General features: G+C 37.5%; 1 protein-coding gene across 2 annotated transcripts in view; it reads left to right on the top strand.

Annotated features, from left to right (window-relative positions):
* PARD3B (par-3 family cell polarity regulator beta) overlaps positions 1–19,729 on the top strand; it is a 1,291,066-nt gene that overhangs the window by 750,431 nt on the left and 520,906 nt on the right. For both annotated transcript variants that reach the window (XM_036754801.1, XM_036754802.1), the window contains exon 11: positions 3,766–3,954. In XM_036754801.1, coding sequence (XP_036610696.1) covers positions 3,766–3,954 — 189 coding nt within the window. The remainder of the gene's footprint in view (positions 1–3,765; positions 3,955–19,729) is intronic.

Genomic DNA, 19,729 nt, shown 5'->3' with positions numbered 1-19,729 from the left:
GGTGAGATGGACTGAATACATTCTTCAAGAAGGAACAGTTCTTATGGCAATTTGCCTCCCTCAGATAAGGGGCCATTTTGAGAGTAGCCACTTTAAAAGGTTTGTATTGTGGATTTTTTTTTAGTGTGTTGAACCCTTAAACTTTCAGTACAACCAGATGTTCTTTAATTTACCTTTTAATTTACTGGAATCTTATTAGACTAAAACTAATTGAATCCTAGAGGTCCCTGAAATGTAAATTATTATGAAATGGTATAGCTTCCAGTTTGGGTACTTTGGAAGGCATAGGTGAAAGCTAAAATTGTAAATTTGGTATTTCACCTGGACATTTCCATAACAAAGCCACAAGACCTAGGTTCTTAGAGGATAACTTGAGCTAGATAAAGAACTATGCAATCATTTTATTCAATTAACCAATGAAATTTAATTTATGTGAACTTTATGTTTTCATTTGCTTAACATTTCACTTAGACTCTTTTGGAAGCAATCTAGAGAAGCCCATGGACCCCAATTCAGAATCATGCTTTTAATTGCATAACATAAAATACACTAAATGACTGAGTAAATGTATTATATTGAAATAGTTGTATCAAAATATTTTTAAAAACCCAGTTCATAGACCCTAGGGTAGGAACCCCTGACTTAAAGTGAATTACGAAAAAAGAGCTGCTTCTTTAAAACTCTATGTACTTAGATCCTCTTTTCTCTACTGGTGGGAAAGGTTATAATTAGATAGTTACAGTCTGACTCTGATGACATCCACCAAGTACTTAGAGGTCTTTGGTTCTTAAATTTTTATAGTTGTTATTTCTGGGACTGTAGTTCAGGCAGCCTCAGGAGTTTTAAGAAATATGTAATTTTAATCCAAGCAAGTTCCCAAAGGCAAAAAGACCAAGGAACGGTTTTAGAGAGAAACCAACTCTTTGTCTAAAAACAATACTGGTCAGTTAGTGGTATCTCATTTTCATATTTTTAGACTAGATTTGTTGGCATGATTCTAGATTTGCAAACATAAAAAGTAGGGATGAAAGGACATTGTGAGAAGGTTCATAGAAGTTCATGAGGGACTAGGATTGCCTCCTTGATATGATTGACCAAGAGTGAGAGCCTCTGGCTTGGACTGGAAATGAGTCATTCATGTAGATGTCCATCTGTTGTGAACATTGAGGAACTGCTCCTCCTCTTTCTATTACCATCTACCTGATCCTCTCCCCACCCCACAAAAAATACAATCTGCCTTTACTGGCTTCTCACTAGTATGAGAAATCCTATTACTAATTCTTTACTTTCCTGGGCACTGTCCATAAAAAAGGGGGTCTGTTAAATGTTGATATCCATGGGAAGGTCAACACATTTAGCCCCCACTGGTCATTTGCATCTTAGAATTAATTAGTTTGTTAACACCTTTCCAAGGTCAGCAGCCTGAATATAAGTCAGGACCTAAGGATCGAGATATGTTCATCCCTAATTTGAGGTGAGGAGAACAAGTTAGAAAGTGGACCAGACAGGGTGCTTCCTAACTAAGACAAGCATGGTTGGGGGCAGTCATACCTCAGTAAGAGGAGTCTGAAGAGGCAACCCAAAGGATATTGCTTGTAGGGTAGTAGAAAGAGCCCTGAAACCATAGACCTGGATTCTAGTCTGAATCTAGTCCTGACTATCTATGTGACCTTGTGTAAGTGACAGCCTCCCTGGAGCTCTGTTTCCTAATCAAGTAAGACAAAGGTTAGAAGAGATGGTTTCTAATATCCCTTTCAGCTCAGTTATAATTATATGATGCAAATCATCTCTCACCCTCTCTTACCTCTCCACCAACATTGAAGGCATCGGATGCCAACTGAATAAAAGGAGACACTTATTTGTAGCCTCTACATCATGGGGTCTTAACCTGGGATCAGTGAACATGTTTGTTTGTTTTTAATAACTATATTTCAGTATAAGCCATTTCCTTTTAAATCTTCTTGTGTTTTATACATTTAAAAACATTATTCTGATTAGAGGTCCATAAGTTTCATGTTTTTGTACATAATACAAAAAAAGTTTCAGAAACCTCCTTTGATGTTTTAATGCAGGCATAGACAAAGCCATTTCTGTATCCTATATCATTGTACTATTGACCTAATTACCTCTCAAGGACACTGTTCTGGGTAACTATTTCTTCTTCCCTGAGGATCTCCACTTTAAATAAATCGCCCCCCCCAAACTATCCCACCTCATGTCATGGGAATATTGAGAATGGTGGCTGCATTTATGAACTGAGCAAGACATAATTATCTATATAGATATACATGTATATCTATATGTATGCAGGTATGTGTGTGTGTGTGTGTGTGTGTGTACATTTGTTGTTTGTTCAATTGTTTTCAGTCAAGGCCAACTTTGTGACTCCATTTGGGGTTTTCTTGACAAAGATACTGGAGTAGTCTGGCCCATTTTACAGATAAGGCAACTGAGGCAAATAGAGGTTAAGTAACTTGCCCATTGTTACAGCTAGTAAGTGTCTGAGGCCAGATTTGAACAAAGATCTTCCTGATTCCTCTCTCAGCACTCAATGTACTGAGCCATCTGACTGCTCCATATATATGTATATGTATAGGTATACATGTACATCAATGGTCTATGTACGTACACATATGTATATGCACATTTATATGTGTATTGTACGAATATGTCTTTTATTTTAAAATTTCCTTCTATTTAGAGAAGAATTTCAATTTTATTTTAGCACCTTAGGTCAGGGTAGGTGGTAACAGTGGATAGAGTGCCAGCTGTGGAATCAAAAGGACCTGAGTTCAAATTTAACCTTAGACATTTACTAGCTGTGTGACCCTGGGCAAGTCATTTACCCATTTGCCTCAGTTTCCTCATCTGTAAAACGAACTGGAAAAGGAAATGGCAAATCATTCTAGTTTGCCAAGAAAACCCAAAATTGGGTTAAGAAGAGTCAGATATGACTAATCAACCAAATAACACCACCCTGGGTCAAATCAGTTAACATTTATTAAGTGCCTAATATGTGTCAAGCACTGTGCTAAGTGGTATTGATACTAAGAAAGTTAAAAACATCCTCTGCCCTTAAGGAGTTTCTAATCTAAAGGAAGATGACATTCAAATAATTATGTGCAAGCGGGACATATACTGGATGAATTGGAGATTATCTCAGAGGGAAAACATTACATTAAGGAGGACCTTGCAGAAGGGGAAATTGTTTAGCAGAGCTCAGTAATACGATGATATAAATATAGATAGATAGACAGATAGATAGATAGACAGATAGATAGATAGATTAAATTCATATGAGCCAGATACTTTCCCAAAATTTTAACACATCAGCCTCTCTGGGTCTCGGTGTCCTCATCTGTAAAATGAGGAGCTGGATTAGCACTGGTCTCCACAGTCCCTTCCAGCTCTAAAGATTCTCTTAGTCTCATTTTCCATTCCTTTAGTTATTCAGTATACTCTGCAGAATTTTCTAATGCCTCTGGGTTGTTTCAGATATTAGACCTCTGTCTGAGGCAAAGAGTTGTTGCTGGCCGCCATTGCATACTCCTTATGGAGAGCCCATAAGCACACACTTCTTAGTACATTCATCACTTTACAGAAAGAAAAGAAACAGCCCTTACCCTCTGGGAACAATAGTGCAAAACAGTATTAGGCCCAATCATCCTGTCTTTGCCAATTGGATTGTGTTTGACAATTCCTGTGTATGAGACATTTAATCTACTTTCTGTCCTTCACTGTTTTCATCTGCATTTTTCCTAACAGAAAGGAGAGCCTGACCGCTGCTATGTGCTGTCCCTGGAGACTCCTGAGCAGCTGACCTTTGAGATCCCTCTCAATGATTCAGGGTCTGCTGGGCTCGGAGTGAGCTTAAAAGGGAACAAATCCCGAGAGACAGGAGCTGACTTGGGGATTTTTATTAAGTCTATAATCCATGGAGGTGCTGCTTTTAAGGTAGGTAAGGATGATGCTGACCCTGAAGTGCATGAGTTTGTAGTCGTTTAATCTGCTGAGTTTGAGAACTGGACTTTGGACATCTCTAAGGGTATTGGGCTGGTATATCATTTTGTGCTCAGGAAAATTACTCCTTTTCCCTGTCTCCTCAGGCCCCCAGACCCCAACACCCCACACTCACAGCAGATAACAACTTCCCACTTCCCACTTCACAGAGAGATTAAGGGCAACTGATACTTCCTGTCTTATTGTTCTCAAAATTTCTTAGTAGTATTACCCACTCTCCCCCCTATCCCTCTTTTCTCAAAGGAAGAGGCATCCATGCTCCTTGCTGTCTTCCCTCACCCTATGCTTGACCTCTGTCCTCTCCTATCTTCTTCAGATCCTTTCCCTAACAATAAGTATGCATCTGAATTCTACCCCATCTCCATTGGCTACTTCCTGCCACTTAGAAACGTCGTCCCCATTTCTAAAGAATATTTCCCTGGACCCGTCTGCCTCATCCTCCTTCTTCCCTGTCTCTTTCTTCTTCCTCACTGCATCCACTTCAACATGACCATCCTGCAGTCTATCTCCAGTATTCCACCACTGTGCAGAAACTGTTGTCTCAGATGTCACTGATGACCTTCTAGTCATCAGATCCATTGGCCATGTTCCCAGGCCTACTCTTTGACCTCTTTGTACCATTTGATTCTACTGACCACTCTTTTCTACTCCAGTATTCTTTGGTCTTTTGGTTTCCCAAACATCACACTTTGGCTGCCCCTCGTCCTGCCTACATTACTGGCCACCCTTTGTTGATTTTGCTAGCTCGTCATCCTCTTCTCATCCTGTTAAGGCAGGAACATTTTTTGTGTCAGGTGATAGAAGCCTGGAGAAGCCTATGGACCCTTTCTCTGAATGTTTTTAAAAGAAAAAAATTAAATACAAAAGATTACACTGAAATATTTTTTGAAAATATTTTTAAATTTTTTAAAAAAATTTTAAATGTAAATTCTTTAAGTGCAAGGAAGGATACCAGAACCCCTCCCTGCCTTAAGATAAACATTAGTAAAGATTCTATCCTTGGTTCTTTCCTTTTCTTTTTGTAAAATAGGGGAGTTGGACTAGATAACCCACAAACTCAGGAACCATATAAGCAAAATTATTAAAAACTTTTCATAGAAATAAAATAAGTTTTAAATAGTTGGAGAAATATTAATTGTTCATGGGCAGGCAGGGCCAATATAATAAAAAGTGATCATTCTTTCCCTTCACTTTCTTGACAGTCTCATATATTCCTAGAGCTTTCTCCTCTATATATAACTTTGAACTTTAAAATGACAGTTCTTTCTCCATACTTTCTTGAAAATCTCATACATTCCTAGAACTTTTATTTTCCAGTTGAAATCTGTAGTACATCTAAGATACATCTTCCTAGATGTCCTTTTTATACCTTCAAAGCCTGGCTTACCTTTCCTACTAAACCTGATCCACCTCACTTCCCTGTTTCTACCAGCAATACTGCCATGCACTAGCACTTCCAAGACAGAAACTGTGATATTATCTTGGATTCTTCTTTCTCCTTAAACTCACCACAGTATCTTCAAAAGAACCCTGAATATGAAATCTGGAGACTTGAATCAATCCCTGGCCCTAACTAATAGTAACTCTGTGACCATGGGCATTATCTTTGGACATAATTTCCCTCATCTCTAAAATAATGGAGTTAGACTAAATAACCCACAAATTTAAACATATCCAAGTTACTTGACTTTCCAAGACTCAGTTTGCCCAACTGTATAATGGATGTAATATAGCTGCTATCTACACATGGGATTGTTATAAGGAAAGAAATTTGCAAATCTAGAAAGTGTTATGTAACTATGTGTTATTCTTGTTATTATAGCAATACTCAATCATTTACTAAATTCTGCTTGTGTAACGTCTGTCTTCCTCTCTGTTTTCATTGTCACCTCCTTTAGGTACAAGTCTTCATCACTTACCACCCAACCAAATTGTTACTGTAGCTTTCTAGTGTGTATTTCCATACATTCACTCCCTTCCCGTGTATTCCATCTGCAAACTGCTGCCAGACTAACCTTCTTTATGCATAGTAAATCTGGTTAGGTCACTCCTTTCTTTGTAAATCATTAGCAGATCCTTATTACCTATGGTATAAACTTCCCGCTGACATTCAAGGCATGCTACAAGGTCACCACCTTCTTTTTCCAGCCTTACCTCATAATGTTCTCCTATGTGCAAATTGAAGTACTACCTATCCCCTGAACACTCTCCTAGCTGTCCGGCTTCTGAGTCTTTGCTTATGGTGTCCTCTTTACTTGAAGTGGCCTCCTTCCTCACATTTGCCTGTCAAATACCTACATGTTTTTTTAAACTGTAAATCAGATGTATCACTTGACATCATTCTGGAGGCTTTTCAGATCCACTCTCTGAGCCTCTTCCCTCACTTATAAAATGTTGTTACACTAGATGATCTCTGAGGTTCCTTCCGGTTCAAAATCCTGTTCACCTGTGTTCCTATTAGTAATGACCTTCCCTGCCTGGGGTCTTACAGAGCACTTTGCTTTTCACTGATGCATTTATTATGTATTGTGTTATTTTCTGATTATTTGTGTATATATGGTGTCTCCCTCCTAGTATATAAAGTTCCTGAGGGTAGGGATAAACTCTGTGGCTCTCCAATACGTATCATGTGTCTCATGGTGGATATTTAATAAATCCTTGTGGTATTTGAATTTGGAGCAACTGTTAACTATTTTTTTATAGACTGCAGGAGTTTTTTCTTCTTCTTAGGAATAGTTTTAAAAACAATGTATCAGTCTTTTTTCCATACTGTTTTCTTTCTATATTTGCTTTAGTATTAATTTTTTTTAATGTTGAGTTTCAAATTCTGTCTCTTCATTCCCCCACACACACTCATTGAGAAGGTAAGCAGTATGATATCAATTATACATATGAAGTCATACAAAATATATTTCCATATTAGTCATGTTGCAAAATAAAAAATAAAAAGTAAGAAACATTTAAAAAGTGAAAAAAGTATGTTTCAATCTGTACTCAAGAGTTCATCAGTTCTCTCTCTGGAAATAAATAGCATTTTTCATCATGTGTCATTTGGAATTATTTTAGATCATTGTCTTGATCTGAGAATAGCTAAGTCTTTCACTGATGATCATTTTTACAATATTGCTTTTACTGTGTGTAAGATTCTCTTGTTTCTACTCACTTCACTTTGCATTAGTTCATAGAAGTCTTCCAAGGTTTTTCTGAAACCATCCTGCTCATCATTCCTTATAGCATAATAGTGTTCTTTCATAATCATATACCACAACTTGTTCAGCTAGTCTCCAATTAATGGGCATCCCCTCACTTTCCAGTTCTTTGTCACCACAAAAAGAGCTGGTATAAATATTTTTGTACATATAGGTCATTTTCCCTTTGCTTTGATGTTTCAGGAAATACAGACTTCCTGGTGGTATTGCTGGGTCAAAGGGTATTCGGAGTTTTATAGAAACAGGAGACCTCTGTTGATTACAACTGAGTTCTACTATTCATTATGTATTCTATAAGAAGGTCATTATTCTCTTGTATCAGACTTGTGTATTTGTAGAAGGATTATAGAAAGAAGGGATGGCATAGTGGCTAGCATTGGATCTATGTTTGATTCCTATCTGTGTGTCTTACTAGCCGTGTGACCATGAGCAAATCTATTAACTACTCAGTTTCCTCATCTGTAAAATTGGGATAATACCTACAATATCTACCTCATGGGATATTGTGAGGTAAAGGGGTGTACTTCGCAAACCTCAAACCTATAGAAATGTCTGCTGTTATTATTTTTGGTGGTTGGAGTCACTAACCTCATTCCCAATTTACAAAACAACCCAATCTAACTGATATTTATTAAGTATTGACTATATTCAAGGATTGAGATACAAAGACAGAACTATACCTGTCCTCAAGGAGCTAACATTCTCCTCATTCGTGACTTAGCATCACCCAGAAGGGGAAAATACTGAAGAATTAAAAATTAAATTTTAAAAAGAAACAAGTAAACAGACAAAAACACCTCCTAAATCCATGTGTCATTCTCAGAAGTTTAGAATATTGTGCCAAATCTAATAAAATGAAATTAAATGGGGACAAATGTAAAGTCTGACATGGACTCAAAAAATGAACTTCACATATACAAGTTGCTGAGGAACAGTTTAGATAGCAGTTCATCTGAAAAGGATTTAGGAAAATGAGTGAACTGGAAACTTGTTCAAGTCAAGACGATGATATGGCAGCCAAGAAACTTAGTGCCACCTTGAGTTCACAGATTGATGGGCATCCACCCATCTCCAGACCTCTGATTCTGTATCACAGCCTAAAGGACATCTTTCATGTAGGATCTAGGTTTGATATAAGGGAAAACATCCTAGCGGTTAGAACTTCTCTGAAGTAAAATAGTCTCCATTGGGAGGCAGTGGATTCTGCCTCATGGGATGTCTTGAAGCAGAGTTTGGATGGTCCCTCACCAGGAACCTTGTGGAAAGGATTCTTGTCCAGTTATAGGGTGGCCTTGGATGGCCCCAGAAATCCTTTCCCGTTCGGAGGTTTCGTGATTCTATGCAGTTGCCTAGAACAGCATGTAGGCTATGCCACATTTTATAATTATATCCTTACAAAATGCTTTTTGTTGATGAATTCTTAGGTACTTTGATGATGCCAGCTGATTGATATTCATTTGCAATTAATTTTAAGGAGAATTCTACCTAGAGGGTTTGTTTTGAGTAAAATTGGAATAAATCACTTTCTTTGGAAATTAAAAGCAAACATCCTTGCCGTTTTATATTTAATGGCTCTAACTCAAGAAAATATTAGCAATAGGGCATGTGTGTATTTCTAAGTGCATATGTGTGTTGAGAGTCCTGCGTTAGAACCTCAGAATGGCAAATGCTATTCCAATAGAGGAAAGTCTCTAGCAAGTTCTTCCATGATGGAAAATCTTTGAGTAGGTTCCCTGCAATAGACAATCTACTTTCTCTGGATCAGCCTAAATACATTTGGTATGGAGTGTTCCATCACCAATAGTCTGGTTATTCATTGGTGAGTGAAAAGAAAGAAAAACACACCTCTGCAATGACAGTGGCACATTGATAGGAAAGAGGAAGATAGTGCTAAGAATCACACAGGTTTTAGATTCTGTATAATTTAGCTGATGATATTCTGAATGTGGCATCTTTGTCCAATGACAAAGTAAACAATCTTGACAGTCTCAATACTAATAACCACAATGGGGTGACAGAGTAACCTAGAACACCGAGGGGTTAAGTGACTCATTCATTGCCATACCGCCAATATTTATAAGATGCGGTACTTAAATCCAGATCTTCCAGTTTTCAAGAACCACTTTCTATTCACTATGCTAATAAAACCAAAAGAAAGAAGAAGTTAGAACAAAATAGATAAATGACTCACAGGTTCTCCTTGGAGAAAAGAGTTAGAATAATGAGTTTTAATATACACAGAAAAGCAACAACAAACATGATTTTACGTGATATTTGGGTCATTTAGTATTTCATTACTCAAAATAGGTATTTGCAAAATGACCACCATTAAGGAATTGCTACAAAAGTCCAAAAATCTATAGTACAAGATAAAGAGGTACGGCAATTTTAAATTAAATTTTTAAAAGAATTCTGTAATACTCGCCAAATTAAGTCAACATATACTTTTAACATTGGCAATTCCAAAGCAAATATGAGAATAGATGAAAATAGCAAGAAATATTCTGAAAAATATGGATCAGGATTAAGAGATTAAAAAAGACATAGACATACACAGAAACTCCATGAGTATATAACCCAAATACTTTCTTTTGAGAAAAAACAAATCTAAAGGTTCTGAACATGGGATGTACTTAACAACATCCCAAAATAATGAAATTCTTCTATCTTAACCTGAGAGTTATTCCTTGATGAGCTGTCTGTGTACCCAACTTCTTAAAGCAAAGATCAAAAATAAGGAGAAAGAATAAAAAGTTGTAAATGGTGTGTAATTTTTTTTAAAACTCAATCCAGACATATTTAAATAAATTATTAATGATAAAAATGGTACATGGATGGAAGAAAGGACATGAATCCAGACTACAATAAATTCATTAAAAATTTAATCAACATGAGTCATTACCATCACAAAGAAACCAAAAGCTCCCCCAAAAGCCCTTTGTCAACAAACACATGAATTATTTGCCAAGCAGACAAATATTTCAGCAAAGGGTAAAAGACTGAAATGTAAACTCATTTGTAAAATATTGCACAGGAAGATGATACAATATTTTAAGTATCATTACCTCATAAAACAAAGAAAAGAAGTGGAAGTTAGAACTAATTTATAGAAATATTGGTCAGAGACCTAACTGAGCAAAGTCATCCAAGGACATTAAAGTATAAAAATGGAAGAATTAAGCATAGAAGGAAAAGAAGGAAAAGATCTGCAAAAATTTTTATAATAAACATTTTTCACAATCTGTTAATAGACTCATCACATTAGGATTCCAAGATCACAGTCCCAGATATGCTTATAGCGGAGAAAGAAATGGCAATTAAAAAACAGATGGAGGAGTCAGACCAAATGTAAATAGAAAAGATCTGTGCTGGAGGTGATGAACTTTGAGAGGGCATTAAAGGATCAATTCACAAGATACCTGGAGGAAAAGATACCAAAAGCATAAAAAATATTGGATTTTAATAATAAAGAAAAAAGATGTCTAAGAGAAGCCAGTCGACAACTACTACTGGTCAATGCCTATTTTTCTATCTCTATAAAATTTTTTGATGATCACCTATTTTTGCATTGAGGGTGTCCTTAATGAGGGCAGCTGTGTGGCATAGTGGATAGAGCACCAGTCTTAAATTCAGGAAGACCTGAGTTCAAATATGCCCTCTGATACTTACTAGCTGTGTGACCCTGAGCAAGTCCCTTAACCCTGTTTGCCTCAGTTTCCACATCTGTAAAATGAGCTGGAGAAGGAAATGGCAAACCACTCTAGTATCTTTGCCAAGAAAATTCCAAATGGGGTCACACAAAGAATCAGACACAACTGAAATGACTGAATAACAACAGATCCTTGATGAAGATATTAGTAAAGAATAAGGAGGCTTTCACAAACAATATTCTAATAAAATGTAGTCTATTGTATTAAAGCATACCATATAATCTCTGTATTAGAGGATACAGTATTACACTGCTTATTGCATATTGATTGTTTTTTTAAGCATTTGATAGGATAGAATATCACCTTAAAGACTATCTTCCAAAGAGGTCTCTCTTCTGTATATTGAAATTCTTCAAGATTCTTTTAAAAACTATAACAAGAAATGTTGTTTGTCCTTCATTTTCAAAAAGGACCAGTGATGTCATGGAATGATGTCTTGACTCATGTATGAATTGGATTTAAGTGAGGCAGAGTTGCATAAAGTTGTCTTCAGTCTTATTGTCTCTTCCAGAGTCACTGAAGGCAGTGACAGAACAAAAGTCCAGATGATTGGCAATAGTCCAGGATGCAGTGGATGACCTTGGCATCTTTGATGTTTGACCCAGCTGTAAGCAGTCCACGGCACCTCCTTCAGCCACCTTCATAGCCATTGGAACAAATTGTTCTCATCCACCTATTCCACCAGGAGAAGTCTTAACATGATTGGAGTACACACCTCCCAAACTCACTGGCTACCCTCAACCTGGTTTGGTACACAGAGATGGTTTACTGGAGTATGGCCACTCTGTATGTTACCACTTCTTGGTGCCACAGGTGAGAGTTGAGTGCCAGGTGGACACCAAAGGTGAATGAACAGCCCTGAAAAGGAACGTCAAGCCCTCACACCTAAGGTGTTAGTCCTCCTTGAACACCCATATACCCCAAGAAATATAATCTTATTCAACAACCTTCTGATCTTTCAAGTGAGGCATCTACCAGGAAGGTATGCTCAACAAAGATATTTGCCACTTTCAAACAGGAAAAAGTTGTCCTGCAGAAGTCCAAGTTGAAGATGGATTCTTTGTAAGAATGGGGAAGTTCTCTAGATGCTTTTGTTTGTGGAAGCTATTGTGTTGATTACATCAAGCCCCAAAACATTGTAGATTCTCCTAGAAGAAAACTATAACCAAAAGAAGAATTTGCCTCCACCATGCACAGAGGAAAAAACAAGTGGATTCTGTTTTCCAGAATCTCATGAACTAGACCTGCATAGATTTTGTCCTTCTCCAAGAAAGGTGGTACAGCTGAACCCAGAAATAAACGAGGAAAGAGCAGGTTGTTTTTTTTTTCTTTTAGGAAGTTTCAAGGCTTCTTTAATGACTTCTAGTTTCTTCCAAAGACAAAGGCCCAGAGTGGGACCATGAGTAGCCCTTGGACTTCTAGTCTTGGCAACATAGGGAAATGCAGTCTTTTTAAAGAAATAAAAAGGTCCCTATTTTAAATTCCAATAGTCTTTCAATATTGTTGTTTGACTGTAAGTCATGGAACTCTATGGTCTCTGAAAAAAATTTTAAATAGTCATCACTTAGAGAGGCATACATGGTGGGTGTAAGTAGGCTACAACATAAAACAATTCCAGAACTCTAAAAAGCAAGAGTAAAGGATGGCGCCATGGAAATGATTGATCAAAACATGTCAAGAGCAAGGCATAATTGGGGCACAGTCCATTTGGTTCATTGGTATCCTTGAACTATGAGGAGAAAGTGAAGAGGGACCTTATCATGCTCCGTAGACCCTCTCTGGTGAACTTAGGGGATAAACATGTACAAGAGTTACATGAAAGGGACAGGCATGGATTAGTTTAATCTTCCATATTTGAGAGAATATCCACATTGATGCTATCAGATCCATTTGAGTATTTAGCAGGGGTGTGTGTGTGTGTGTGTGTGTGTGTGTGTGTGTGTGTGTGTGTTTGCACACAAGAGGTAAAGAGAGAGGAAATGAGGAAGAAAAGAGGGAAAGGAATGGAAGAGATGGGGAGACAGAGAAGAGAAGAATGAAGGGAAGGGGAAGAAGGAGGGGGAGAGAGAGGGAGGGAGGGAGGAAAGGAGAGACAGCAAGGGAGGGAAGGAGAGGGAGACAGGGAGAAAGTAAAGGGGAAAAGAAGGGTGGGAGAAGAGAGAGAATATATATATACATCACTGCTTTACCTCAGCAGTTTTTCACAGTTTTGTTTCCTGCAGAAAGATTTCACATTCCTTTTATGTAAATTTCTTTCCTGACACTGGTCTGCTGAGTCAGACAATTCACTCCATTAAAAACTACTGGGCAGCATATTTATAGCTAATCTTCAATGGTGCGTGGCATCAATCATGAACTCAGCCTTGTTGTAGATGTTTAGCATCTACTTGTCCTATTTACCTTCTTTCGTATATGTTGGTGGCAGAATCAACTTTTTCATACAATGCAATCTGATTAACCAGAAAAAAAAAAATCCCCGCCCTACCCCCACCTTCTTCTGTTGTTCCAATCATCTGCTACTCCCCATAAAATTGCCACCTGCTTTATGATTCAGGATTATGTGCTACAAAAATTGTTTTGAGACTTTGTTCCTGTTTTTGTTTGCGAGATACAAATGTAACAGACTGCAGCCTCCCTCAGGGCCAGGGGAAGGTAAGCAGCAGGAACATCAGCCTTAAGTTTTTATCAGAAATCAACAAGATGATCTTTTGGTGCCAGCACTGTCTTTTTCTCTTGGCCCTTCCTATCACTAATTAGTTCTCAAGGTGCTTTCCCCTTTAGGGAAGGTGGATTTTGAAGACTAAACCACTCTGAGAAAGTATGACCAAATTCTTCCTGTATTATACCCCCCCTTGGGCTTCAATTCTTGTAAACAAAGATAGGCTGCTCCTTGCCAGGTGTAAAACTCCTGGATAACAGCTGCTGTAATTGAGAGCCCCTTTCTCCCTCCCTTAACCTCTTCAGCCACTGTTTATATAGAATCTCTTTGGGGTACATCTATTTGCGCTTATTCTGACTTAATCTCCAGATCAAAATTAGGTTATTATACTATTCAGGATACTGTAGTACCCAAGCGCTGATCTATCATGCATCAGGACACAGTGTTCAGCTACACTCTTCCCTTGGTGATCTCATCCATTTCCATGGTTTTAATTATCACCTCTTTGTACAGGACTCCCAGATCTCTATATCTAGTCCCCACTGCTCCCCAGGGCTCCATTCCTGTATTTCTCTCTCAGACTCAACAACTGAATTCATTCATCATCTCCCTCTTCAAAACATGCCCCATCATTTCCCCCTTGCTGTTGATGGTACCACCATGCTCTTGGTTAACCGGACTCATCACCTCAGAATCACCTAGTCCCCTCTGTTACCTTTAAAGTTACTGTTGTGAATTCCACCTCTGAAATATCCCCATGCAACTTCCCTTTCTCACTATAAACACCCTCATTGAGACACTCACCACCATTTTTTTCCAAAATAAATGCAATAGTCTCCTAACCAGAATCCCTGCCTCCAGCCTCGTTACCTCTCCAAGACATCAGGCCACTGCACTGTCTGAATAATAACCCTTCTCCTTCAGTGTCTTTGCATTTCCTGTTGAATAAAGTAAAAACTATTTTTTTTCCCATTCAAGCCCTATCCTCCCTATCTCAACCAGCCTGGCTTCATACCATTCTCCGTGATCTACATGCCTCTCAAGCCATTCTTCTCTTCATCCTCTATTCTTAGACTCCCCTCCCCCATACACAATTTCTTCATTTTCATTACTCTTCTCTCTGTCCTTTGCACCACAGTGAATATTGGCAGCTCTCTCCCCCAAGTATAAGCCTGTTCCTTTGCTCACTCTTCTCTGTGCCTGGAATGTCCTCCTTCCTTATCTTCCTATGTAGACCTCCTACCCATCCTTTAAAGACTAACCAAAATGCCACCCCTTCTAGGGGCCCTTCTCTGATGGCCCCCATTGCTTGGGATCTTTCCCCCAGAGACCTTGACTTACAACTCTTGAATGGATCTACCATGTAATGTGTATTATGGCTATTGATCACCATACTAAACTGTCAGCTTATTAAAGGCAGGAAACGTGTCTTATCTAATTTTTTTTAAAATTATCTCCCATAGGGCCTAATGCTATTCTCTTCACATGATAAGCACCTAACAAAATGTTTGTTAGTTGATGCAGCACAGCACAATGGAAAGCATGCTCAATTTGAGGTCAGGAAATCTGGGTTTGAAACCTTTCTGTCACTTATTAGCTGTATCACTGTGACCAAATCATGTAACCTCAGCGGTTACCCTCCCTCAAAGATAGATGAGGAAACCTCAATTTCTTCATCTGTAAAATGGGGTACTTGTATTAGATGGTCTCAAAGGGCCCTTTCAGCTCTATAGTCATCATTTTAGGATCCTATGATTGATTGATTGACATTGTTCCCCAAGTATGGAGTGGGCTTTACCCTCATTTCACTTCTACCTGTTAAAGTCTGTTCTTTACTTCAAGGACTCCTTAAGCTGCCATCCCATGAATCCTTCCCTAAGTCCCCACTCGAATGTAATTGCTCCTTCCTCAAATTTATCATAAAACTCTGGATTTTTCTTGTATCTTATATCTTTTAACATTCATTATGGGTATTTGTATATACTTTTTCCTTCTCCACCCTCCCTGTCATATTATAAACTTATTTAAGGCAGGCATTCATTGTTTTCTCTTTCTCTACGTATTCTTATGAAATGCATTGTTCATAATACGTGCTTTTATGAACTTTTTTAAATTTTAATTTAATCTCTTCAAGTCCATCTAAACAATTGTGATTTGCCTTTTATTGTATCATTTAAATGCTTAAAAATTATCTTAATATTCAGATATTTTGGCCAGGAAACAAGGCCCAGATTATGTTCCTTTCTAGTGACAGGCAATGTAGCATAAAAAAAAAGAGCAGTAGACTTGGAGTCAGGAGGTCTGGGTTCAGTCTTTACTCAAACACTTTGCTCTGTGACCCAAAGCAATACTCTTAACCTCTCTCAGTCTATCTCAATAGCTGTAAAATGGGAATAAAAGTATTTACACCACTTACCTCACAGCATTGGTTTAAGAAAGAAGGTTTTATAAACCTTCTATTGTAAGAACCATGAAAATTATGTAAACAGGGGTCTAGATATTAAGAAAAAAAATTAGTTACTGAGTGCTATTGGTGTTATTATTACAGCTCTACAAATCATCCAGGCTGTTTTGGGATTTGGATCTCCATATTATTAACTATCTTTCAAAACATCATTTTCAGCTTTGTCTCCCAGAGTACAGTCAGCATGTGATTAATGACCCTAACATTTTCCTGTGGAGTGATTTGGTTTTTACTCATGCTTGCAACATTGGTACTAATATCCTTGAACACTAGCTAGCTTTGTCACTTTACAGCTGTAGTTTTTATTTTTGTTGTACTCACTGGTTCTGGGCATTTGAGTGTATCATACATGTTTCCAGAACCAAAATGTTATGGATTTAAGCATCTGTATTGCTTTTTGGTGAATTTGGGCATATTTTGTACAACTGTGACTAGAATGAAATTGTGAGGTTCATAATCCTTTGGGCATGAGGATGATTTCACAATATTTCACTTTTGTAATTGGAATTGAAAACGAATATGTTTTTTCTTGCTGTTTTCAGGAAACATCTGCCTTTCCTCAAAATTCACATAATCACAGATTGTTTTCAAAGAAACCCGATTGTAAGACTTGATGGCCAGCTTGAAGCTGGTCTTCTTTTATTTATTTTCAGATCACATTCTGAATCCTGAGGTTGCACTGACTTAAATGAAGTCCTAGGTATTAAATATTTAATTATGAATTATATTTTCCAAATGCATACAATGTATAGCAAAATGTTGAGGATTTCTGTTTCTAAAAGAAAGATTCTGAAGTATATATGTAGCATGGATTTCAGCAGGCAATAAGCACCCTTTTGATTTAATTAACATTCTTTAAAAATGTGTCTTAATAGAAGTTGTCCACATAGACCAAAAATTCTTAATTATTATACAATGAAGTTTGAATATAATGACTTTAAGAATGAAGACATCTTGTTGAAAATCTAGGAAATTAAGACAAAATTCCAGTGGAAATATATTGCTTGCTAAGAACAAAGTGGGCATCTATCATAAAGATTCCGTTAATGGATTATGTAATGGAGATTGAGCTCAGAAATAACTGTTTATTGCACCTAAAAGATGGTCAGAGTAGCATGGCCAGATGGCCTCTCAGTCTGGGCCTCAAAGGGTAGTAGTACCATGATGGGGTCACTTCAGGTCAAGGGTCTGGTCTTTAGCTCTGTAGGCTGAAGAACTAGGTTTTATCAGTTCATTCAGAGGTGAACTGGCTCTTGAGAACTGATTCAAGCAAACAAAAAATCGAAAACCACTGATACAGAAACTGGAATGTATCTAAAAGAGTATCTGGTACCAGTAATTCACAAACTTCTGGTGGAAACGCACACTGGAGAAGCCAAATTACAAATTTATAATGAGAAGTATCCCTTCACCAGCCACAGAATAATGGCTAGTCAGCACTTTCTTTTCTCAGTGGGAATGTCTACTTGGGGAACAAAATTAATAATGGAAGGTTTTTTTGGTGAAAAAAGTTGGAGAATAAAACGAATTGAATTATCCTTTAAAAAATAATTTTACTGATGCCTTTTATTTTTACATCATAATAATTTCTCTCTGTATCTTTCTACCCCTTATACCATTAGAGAACTATCCCATATAAAAATATTTAAAAAAAAGAAAAAGAAAAAAATGACTGATCAATGGATCCAAAAAGTCTAATAATAATGTGCAATGTTCATCACTCATGGACCTAAAACCTCTGCAAAAGAATAGGAGGAGGTGATAAGGAATATCGTGCTTAAGCTCTGTTGGTAAGGTACAGCTAGCAAAGACATAGTGTCTTTTCTCACACTCTCACTCCCCATATCCATGTGCCAAGATGTGTTGAGAGGACAAGAATACAAAAAGGGAGCTGGAGAGGATTTCTCAGGCCAGTCCTTAAGGGTAATTAAAGGACTCAAATAAGCTCATAAAATAGTAAACAGTAGGAGCACAAAGCTGCTACAAGTTGACCAAGTTGTTTGACTTCCCTGGGCCTTGATTTCCTCATCTTTAAAATGATACACAGTTTTGTTTTGTTTTGGTGGGGGGGAGGCAATCAGAGTTAAGTGACTTGCCCAAGGTCACACAGCTAGTGTCTGAGGTTGGATTTGAATCCAGGTCTTCATATCTCCATGATCAGTGCTCTATCCACTGCACCACTTAGCTGTACCCCACCTCCTTTTCTTCTAGCTCTAGTTCTATGATCCTGAACTGGTTGATTCAAGAACTCTTCCTTCTATAATATAGGGAGACAGAATCCCTTATCCATTCATATGAGTCAGTGTTGTCCTTGTGGAATGCAGACCACAATAGTTTTGGGTTTCAGGGAAGGTCTTAGCTTAGCATTCCCCTAAAGAGCAGAGTTGTTAGACTCTGTAGACTGTTTTTCTGTGTCTTCTTTTAAAGGGAACTTGCATGTTGGCCTCAGTTCATTTACACAGTTTTAACAAACATTTTTAGTACCTGATTCATGCAAGGCCAGAAACTGGGAATCCAGGACAAAACCAAAATTGTCCTGATCTCATGTGGAACTTATGCTGTACTGAAGTTAGTTGCCTCAAGAACGGGAGTGCCATTAAAGAGATTGACAGCAGACTTGGCAGCATTTGACCCTTGGTCTGAGATAACAACTCTGGAATACCTCCTATAGCACATTACCAGGAACATACTTTGGAAAATGTCCTCAAATATAATAACGTCTTTTGTACTTTACTTACTTAGTCAAGCAAGTAGAACACTATTGTTAGCTGGTCAGAGTGTACTCTTCTGGACAGTAATAGAGACACACTGACAATTTAACACTTTGCCTTTTTTTTTCATTTATCGAGCATTGTTTTCTTCTTCCCACTTTCCCTACTAAGAAGGAAGGAAGAAAAGAAAGAAGAAGGAAGATTGTATCACATAAGCACAGTCTAGCAAAGCAAATTTTTACATTGGTCAAGTCTAAAAATGTGTTTGCTGCTCAGCAGATTAGTCTATCATCTCTCTGCCGCAAGAAAGGCAGTGGGTTCATCTTTATCACTCCTCTTGAATTGTGGTTGCTTACTTGATTGTAGTTCTTAAGTCTTTCAGAATTGTTTGATATTTGCAATATTGATGTTTTGGGTTTTTTTGGTACATTGGACCTTTTTTATTTAATTCGATCTTTCTGGGGTATAGGCCTAGTAGCAGTATTGTTGGGTCATTACCTCAGTGAATTTTGAGGCATAATTCCAAATTGCTTTCTAGAATAGTTGAACCAATTCACAACTCCATCAATTTGTCGTTTTCTTCGGTCAGCTCTGCCAATTTGATGGGTGTGCATTTCTCTCATTCTTAGTGATTTGGAACATTTGGATTTCTTCCCTTGAGAATTCCCTGTTAATATCCTTAGACCATTTATCAGTTGGGGAATGGAATGGCTCTTATTCTTATAAATCTGAATCACTTCTTTATATATCTAAAAAATAAGACTTTAATCAGAGAAATTTGCTACAAATTGTTCTCAGTCTTATTGTTCCTCTTCTAATTTTAACTTCAGTGAATTTGTGCAATTTTTTTTTAAATTTTGCAATCAAAACTATCCAATTTGTCTTCTATGAATACAAATACAAAACAATTTACAGAACTATGGACCTAAAGATAGATCAGATTGGAGAAACATTAA

This window comes from Trichosurus vulpecula, chromosome 4 (assembly GCF_011100635.1).
Source record: "Trichosurus vulpecula isolate mTriVul1 chromosome 4, mTriVul1.pri, whole genome shotgun sequence".
NCBI classification, from domain to species: domain Eukaryota; kingdom Metazoa; phylum Chordata; class Mammalia; order Diprotodontia; family Phalangeridae; genus Trichosurus; species Trichosurus vulpecula.
The sequence above is the reverse complement of the archived record's forward strand: the minus strand, read 5'-3'. Positions and strand labels throughout refer to the sequence as shown.